At 34.9% G+C, this 8258-nt stretch overlaps 1 protein-coding gene across 2 annotated transcripts; it reads right to left on the bottom strand.

The window, feature by feature from the left end:
- Positions 1–999: 999 nt before the first annotated feature.
- On the bottom strand, positions 1000–7690 carry LOC120152637 (uncharacterized membrane protein At1g16860-like). 2 transcript variants are annotated; one of them, XM_039164823.1, is made up of 6 exons: positions 7588–7690; positions 5840–5860; positions 3568–4537; positions 2907–3062; positions 2390–2601; positions 1000–1401 (listed from the first exon to the last, which is right to left on the bottom strand). In XM_039164823.1, the coding sequence occupies exons 3-6, from the start codon at positions 4465–4467 to the stop codon at positions 1209–1211; spliced, it is 1461 nt and encodes a 486-aa protein (XP_039020754.1). In that variant the 5' UTR covers positions 4468–4537; positions 5840–5860; positions 7588–7690; the 3' UTR covers positions 1000–1208. The 2 variants fall into 2 exon arrangements, with proteins under 2 accessions (XP_039020754.1, XP_039020755.1); XM_039164824.1 differs by lacking the exon at positions 5840–5860.
- Positions 7691–8258: the final 568 nt, after the last annotated feature.

Here is an 8258-nt window from a genome sequence, read left to right as displayed (position 1 = left end):
CCATTGTGAACTGTAAAATCAATATTGTGGATTATCACGTCAACATTGTAAACTATCACCTAGTATTTCAACGGTTAACGATGGTCTCCGTTGATTAAAAGATCGTATTGATTTTTTTTTAGTTTAAGCACCACATTGGATACAAAGTAAGTTCAAGCCACATTGATTTTTTTTTTTCAAAAGCTTGAGTGCCTTAGGTACCATTAAGCCTTTTATTTCTGAAATGAATATAATATTTTATCTTTCTTCTCCACGGTTGACATCCTTCCCCAGTATCGTTCGACCACTATCAACCGTTGTTAGTGTAAAGGCCAATGGGTACCAAAACGTTATCATTTCTCTTTTTTTTTTTGTTTGGTTTTCCTCTAAATAAAAGAAGTGCAAACAAAACTTTGATCTTATATTAATTCGATATGCAATCTCTATTGTTTGATCAGCGTGGAACACAATATATTGATTTTCTTCTCCTCAACTTTCTCATGATTCAAATTTGGAAGAAAATACTCTTATACTGATGAATCAATTAGGGTCATAAATATGAATTTAAGATGAAAGTTTCAAAGGGGTTTTCCTTCACAAATTTACAAAACATAAATTAGAATGATGTTATCAACTTACCATCCAAGTGACCTAAAAGAATGAAAATAAAAAGTTTAGTGGTAAAATCAGAAAAAATTGAAGTCAAGTGATCAAAACCAAAAACGCGATAAAAGCTGAGTGATTAAATGTGTAATTATCTTTAAATAAAATATTTTAAAAAATTATATACAAGTCATTGAACACTTCACTCCTAATCATTTGTTAAATAAATTTTATAAATATTATAATTTTTTTTTGAGAAAATCTAGTATTATATAAACTTTAATAATTCCGTATTGTGTTGTATTTTATTTTTTTTCTTCAGTATGGTGCCAATTTTAGGTATTTGATCCTTGTTCATTGCCAACAAACACCAACCAAAATTGTTCCGTAAACTCAAATATACTGAATACCTTGTAATGAAAGTAACGTTTTTGTATCTCTATATAACTGTATCCCACAAACCCTCTCAAATCACCAAATCCTCAGCAGCATAAAAGTAAAGAAACATGGAAAAGCTATACAACAAGTTCAAAGGATTAAGAACTGCCTTGCTCTCCTCTCTCATCTCTCGTCTCGGGTTCGTTGCTTAAAAGACTTATTGAGAAAAGTTTACAGTGCACATGCTACTAGACTGGTATAGCATCGTTATTCGGCGTATCTTCACATCTCAGTACAACACCCTCGAGGGTGAACGGGAAGATACATTTGGCCCATTGCAATCCAGTTGTGATCGGTTCTGGAGGAGGAACAATCATAAGCACGTTGTCGATTCTCTGAATAACTCCCATCACACTAACCGTGCTTCCTTCCTTGATATACCTATAAAAACATAAAATGACAGTTTACGACATGATTCTAGTTTTTCAAACCAGGTTATTCTAGGATTCGGGACAGAAATATGAGCTCGAATGCTTTTGTATTTTTAGTTATGAACGAGAGTGAGGTCGTCGGGGATTGAATCCAAGCATACAAGTCTCACGACTCCTTTTCTTGTCACCCAACCAAAGAGATTGTAGGCCGAGCTTAAATGCTTTTATTTTCCTATTCACTCAACAATCATCTACAAAACATACAGAATAGGGTTTCACATGCATAATAAGTTATAGCTAGAAATATTAAGCTTCTCACTTGATTACAAGGTGGTCTAAGTGGCATTTAACCATCCCACTGACGCCAAACGAAACAACCGTACACATTTCCCTCTTAAACAACCCTAAGTTTGCTTATTACTTAGTTCTTAGTTACATTCATAAACAAGTATGGTGATACTGCATAAGACAACCGAAACGATAACCAAGCTCAATAATCCACATCAATCTAAAGCTAAATGTGCATCTTGTGTCAGGCCTAGAGGTGGCAATTGGGAAGGTTTGAGTCGATCAATCTTCAACTTAAGGCTAATTTGAGTACGGGTCGTTTCAACTTTAGATAATTTGGAGTTCAGACCATTAAGATTTGAGCAGTTCGAGTTTGAACATTATAAGATCGAGTCTCAAGTTTGGACCATCAGATATGGTTCATTTCAAATTGGGTCAAACTTGGGTTGATTACAGTTCAAGTCATTTTTGGCTTTATTTGGTTTGGTTTGGGATTTAGATTGGGTTCATCTGAAATCTAAACCTGTGTCGGGCTCTCGTAACCCGAGACATGGATAATAGAATATAACCTCCAAAGATCCTTCACATACATGGAAAGAACTTGGAAATATCTGATCATACCTGAACTAAACACATACCCACTACATTAGAGTTTTAAGTACCATAGGTTTAATATTGTGATGAAACTGTGAATAAAATAGAACAATTACCCTTCTTTCATTCTCATTACTCGGTCGTCACTCGAAAGGTTCCTTTCTCCCAACCACCTGATGAACTCAGGAGACAACTTTTCATTAGCTGGGTTGACATCTATAACAATCGAGTCATCCACATAAGGAGTCACCCTGGTCGTATAGCCTGCTTTTACTAATGCTCTCAACCCAGACTGGAAATCCGAGATATAGAAATCAACAGCACGTCTCTGTTAAAAAGACATGCACAAATGTTACATTCAAAGACATCTCAAGCTGCAGATGAAAAGGATACCAAACGAGAGTCACTTTTTTTATCGAGTAATTTTGCCTAACTATATAGCAAAGTTGTTTGACCAAAGCTTATGGACTACTTGGTGAACTGATCATCATATTAATAAATTTGATAATTCCAAACAAGAAAGAAGCCTACGTAACAGTATTGTGACTCTAAATGCAACGAATCCGTGAAAATAACAGAATTTCATAAAAACTTGGGAACAAGAGAATAAAAAGTAATAGTTCGATGGCTCACTTCTATAAATTGGACTCCCCAAGTAAAACGGCGATGAGTATGATTTGCAGCTTTGGAATTCCATCCTCGATACTCATACAAACTACTAGATGTATAAACACATCTCGGAACTTTTTGGAAGGATGACTGAAGAGGTACATTCCCACATGTGACCACCTTCAAAAAATTAAATCAAACACGTAATCAATGTCGTCTACACATTAACAAGCAGTTCAAATCAAATTCTTTCAATAAAAGGAAAAACTACACAAGAACAAACAACTGGTGACTCAATATCCGCTAGTCGATGACGTGCAACAGATACAGAGATCATACATGCATAGAATAAATGCTCATTTATGTCTACAAGTGCATTGGTTTTATCCAACACAGGTATGTTCAATTATATTTTAGTCTTTTCATATATTTGAAGAGTTAGGCTCAGGGGTGAGAGTTATAATCGGATATGGGTGTCGGACACAAGTACTTTTAAGGAAAATAAAAAGTCGACACAACATAGGGGTATTGAGTTAGAAACTTGGCATTGACTCAAGTACTTTGGAATCATGAAGCATTTTTTCTGTCCTTTCAATCTTTCTTAAGTTAAAAAAATGACAGCAACCATGAAAATATCATATCATATCAAATAGAAATTGAGGAAAAAAATAATTATTTTACATACCCCAGAAACTTTCACGAATTGCCCATTCTTTGCATTTCTTAGCTCTGCATTCGGATAACAGGCAATGAAGTCTGTAATAGCTTTTCTCCTCCAACAGGAGTTCCAAGCAAATAATGCAGCAACAGCACCAAAAAGGACCACAACGACAACGAGGAGAATGGCATTGTGCACTGCTGCAAGAATAAAACCACCAGCAATGAAACCCATTATGAAAAGCAGTATTAGTGCCCATAATATTGGTTTCGGGAAGTTCCTCTTGAAAGAAATGTCATCATCTTGGCTAAGGACATTGATAGCCTGATTATGAACAGCAGAGCTTTTTACTTTGATTGATCTCTTAGATTCCAGAGGACCAGATACTTTCCGAGGAGCCCCTGAGGAATTCAGTGGGCCTGAAGAGATGGGCCCAGATGTAATAAGGCCCGTCGTAGGGAGAACAGGGGGAATAGGACCAGAATTTTGACGTCCACTAGGAGTTACACCACCAGATTGTGGACCAGATGATCTCTTTACAGGATCCCCATGTCTATTCAGTTGCCCAGAGTTGTTTGACTTTTTCAATGAGGCTGAACTAGACATGCCTCCACTGACACCAGGACCTGATGTGGTATAGCCTGCCCGAGGTGCTGCATTAGGCATCATCGGTCCAGAATGTGAAGCAGCACCCCTGAGAGATCCAGTCATGGAAGGAGCAGTATTTATAGGCCCAGATTTCCGGGACTTAGAACCATCCATAGAGATATCAAACATTTTCCCCAATTCTCCGGACTTCTTAATATCTCCACCAGTGTAAGGCATGGCCACTGAGCTCATGGTCGGAGCCCTTTCTTTAGGCTGCTCTGGTCTGCCGGATACATAAAGCCCATTGCTGAGCTTATGGGATGGGAACCTCGAACCCATCTAGCTTCCTATAGAGTACGCAACGATATATCACACAAGCAACTGAGAGCACAAGAATCTCAAAGCCTCCCTGACAACATGGAAAGTGGTTGAGTTATTCAAATGATTACAGAAAATAGTTGTGTGCGCGCATGTGTGTGTGGACTTGTCACAGACTATGTATCAAAAGGTGAATAGCTAATTGACACACAAAAGAGGAAAACAATACAAACACATATAGCAGTAGAAAGACGAACATAAACTAATCTTGTACATGATAAAAATGATAATTATGCAAGCAAATTTCCTTCAATGCAGATTGAAGCAGCATCAGGGTTCATAACTAGATTGATCTCAGAGATTTTCACTTGTGCTAGAGTGAGCAGAGTTTTAGGTAAAGAGATGGGATATTCATCAGATACATGTATCAGGGTGGAACACAATAAAAAAATGGTTATGTTTAAGTCTTGAAGATCATTGATCAAAAATTTTATTGAAGCATTCAATGGCAGAAAAGTGCAAATTCGATTAGCAGGTTCTTGAAGATGATTAGACAAATTACAATTAACATCTAAATGATTATGCCACTCTCACTTAAGGATATGAACTTTTTTGGGCAAAATATAGGATCAGACTTGAAAAGTTGGAACTTGGACAAGAGTTTGTAATATAATCGGAAAGAAATCTTACCATTAGAAAGAAAAATGAACTCCATTAAAACCCCAGTTCAAAGCAATTAACCAATGACACTTATATTATTTCAATTTTCTAGATATACCATTCTTTTCCAAATGATTTTTTTTTTGATAGAAGTTGGAGGACTCATTAAAAACCCCCTTCGTAATTGACCCTTTCGAAAAGGAAAGGGTCAAACAGTGGAAGGAGGAAAAGAGTACCTCATTTCATTAATAACAGAAAGATACATTAAAAAACCTTTACAAAACAGCCTGTTCTCAGCCAATCCCTGCCTTAGCTAACTTATCGGCTTCCCAATTACAACTCCTAGGAATTAACTTCACTATCAGACCCCTGGACATAACATAAGACTCAATTTCGTTAATTAAATTTCTAAAAAACACCGGAGAGATACTGGGCAACTGAACCCAATCCACTGCATTCTTGCAATCCGTTTCCAGAATTAATCTGCCCTTAGAAGCCCAAATCTTGCATTACTTAGGCTGAATTCACATTTCAGCACAGATACACAAATTGGATAAAGAACAGTTTAACTCAATGGATCCCAGGAACCTTATGACTCAAAAACCGTAGTAATACGGAAGGAAGCAGCTTCAAAACATAACTAACAATCAAACAGAGACCCAAGGTTTGATGCCCCTACCCCTTTGTTTAACTTGGTTGGAAAAATAAAAGGCAGAAGGGCAAGAAAATATACCACTTGTATGTTGCAGAACACCTGAAAGGAAAGGAAAAGAAAGGAAGGGAGATAATGTCATGGCTTGATTATTTAAGTTAAAAGGCATGATCACTTATTCACTAAAAGAATGAAAGAAAAGAAATATAAACATACTTCCATTGCCAAATTCTTACTATAAATAATTTAATGGAATCTTTGGCGATAGTAATATGATACTTGCAACTCAGAAAGCATATACCATCATAACATGCCAATATATATATATGCATAATGCATGTGTGTATGTAGAAAGAGAGATGAAATCAGGTTTATTTTTTTTTTGATAAAAGTTGGAGGTCTCATTAAAAACTCACTTTGTATTCGTTCACATACTAAGAAGTATGTTAACGAACATTGGAAGGAAGAAAAGAGTACCGCATAGTTTATTAATAATAATACCCAATACATATGAAAACACGGAATATCCTCATATGGAGAAATACACCATTACAACAAACCAGAAACACCTAAAACTCTCACTTCCTCAACCAAAAAACCCCATCGACAATCACGCTATTTCTAAGTTACACCTCCAACAAAAGGAAAAAAAACAACGCAAAAGATCATAACACAAAATAAAACCAACACCTGCAACCATTTAAACTAAATCAAAGCCCCAATTGAAGAAACGTGATCTAAAGAGTATCGACTTTGTCAGGGACCCAAGACTTTGGTTTGATGGAAGGCTCAATTTCATGCACCATGATTTTGAAGGAGTTAACACCGACCTATCTAAAGATGAAATCAGGTTCACAAACCAGTCATCTATCTAATAATTGCATTCAATCCGGGAAAACATAACCACAATGCAATTTTGAATGAAAGTTAAAAGAAAGAAAAAGGATCTGAAGGCATGAAAAGAGAATGAGAAAATGCTGCAGGCCTTCTTTATCTTGCTCTATAGCTTTCTCAGGAACTAACAGAATCAATCAAGTCAAAATACTAAGATTTTGCAAGAGAATCACCCATTTCATATCTCCATAAAAGTATATAAGAAGTACTACTCCAGTGATTAACCACCTAAAGAACCAGAATCAATCACCCAAATCAACATTTCAAACAAAATCAAGGAAATGGGATAAGATCTAAAACCTGGCCATAAAAAGCTCCAAAATTTATGGGAAAAATTAGATTCAATGTTAGCAACTCATTTCCTATAAAGCATTTTTCTGTTGAAAAACAGCCTAAAATGGGACTTTCTACTAACTAAAAGATGTAGACTTCCACAAATTTCCAACTGAGAATTGCATCATAAAATAAAGAAGACAAGACATACTACATTCACCTAAAACATGAAGAACCAGATTTGCAATCCAAATAAAAGAAACTAAGCATACCTCTTCTAATTGTTCACCAGGAATAGATAAAATGAAGGAGATCCAAGAAAGAAACTTACATTACAAGATTAATGAACTCACCTAAAGGAACATCTTTTTTCTACAGAGTCCAAAATATAAGATTTCAATTACATTTTTACTTCAAAAACAAACCAAATGTTTGTAAATTTTTTAGTATAAAAAGTTCTTAACACCAATATATAAAGCCAAATTTACAAGCTAGACCACATAAACAAACAATATCCAGATAGCCATTTGGAGTAAAAACCAAGAAAACGGGGAAGATCTGAACAAAAAGCACTGCTGCTACAGAATTAGGAAGAAAATGAAGAGTTGCAAAAATGGGAACCTTTTTTTTTAAAAAAAATAAAGGGCAGAACAAATGCATACCTGAAGTAAAATAGAGAAGAATTGAGGAGGAAACGAAGAGATTTGGATACATTATGGTTGGAGCAAGGAAAGAAAAGAAAAACAAAGAGACAACCCACAGAAAAGAACAAGGAAACAACAATCCCACACTCTGTGTTTAATAAGTCTTTATATATTGTAATTGATGGTTGGTTGTTCGTTTTTGCTCTGATTATTATGTATAAATCGTAACACGGTACTACGGCAAATCTTATTCACCATTTAGTTACTGCTGCTGCTACCCTAATTATTTTATTAGGATAAATTTTGTATTTGCACGATCATAGTAGTCTTCGTGGTAAATGAACAATTATCATTTTTAGAGACTTGAGTTTAAGTATCGAGAATGTTAGAAGTGTGGGTTGTTTAATGTTAAAAGATTAAGAGTTATCTTAAAACATATATTATCTTGTAATTATATTATATTAATAAAAAAACCACATATTTATTTTCATAATTTTGTTTGTCTATTTATTATTTTTTTAAATCATACCTATTGTTATATTTTTATTTTATTTTAATTATTTATCGTTAAAAAATAAGTTAAATTATTGATATGACGTTTTTTCAATGATGATATGATAATATCTTATAATTATACATCAATATCACCTTTAATCTTTAATCACCATGTGATTCACATTAAATTTGAT

Source organism: Hibiscus syriacus, unplaced genomic scaffold (genome assembly GCF_006381635.1).
Source record: "Hibiscus syriacus cultivar Baekdansim isolate YM2019G1 unplaced genomic scaffold, ASM638163v2 tig00111095_pilon, whole genome shotgun sequence".
NCBI classification, from domain to species: Eukaryota; Viridiplantae; Streptophyta; class Magnoliopsida; order Malvales; family Malvaceae; genus Hibiscus; species Hibiscus syriacus.
This window is presented reverse-complemented; position numbering and strand designations above follow the sequence as displayed.

What these genes read in the sequence shown, in the direction of transcription:
- LOC120152637 (XM_039164823.1), bottom strand. Translation starts at nt 4,467, where the DNA reads ATGGGTTCGAGGTTCCCATCCCATAAGCTCAGCAATGGGCTTTATGTA. An exon ending in GGGGAGTCCAATTTATAGAA is followed by an intron (nt 2,602 to 2,906) that starts GTGAGCCATCGA and finishes TCTTTTTAACAG; the next exon opens with AGACGTGCTGTTGATTTCTA. An exon ending in GTAATGAGAATGAAAGAAGG is followed by an intron (nt 1,402 to 2,389) that starts GTAATTGTTCTA and finishes ATGTTTTTATAG; the next exon opens with GTATATCAAGGAAGGAAGCA.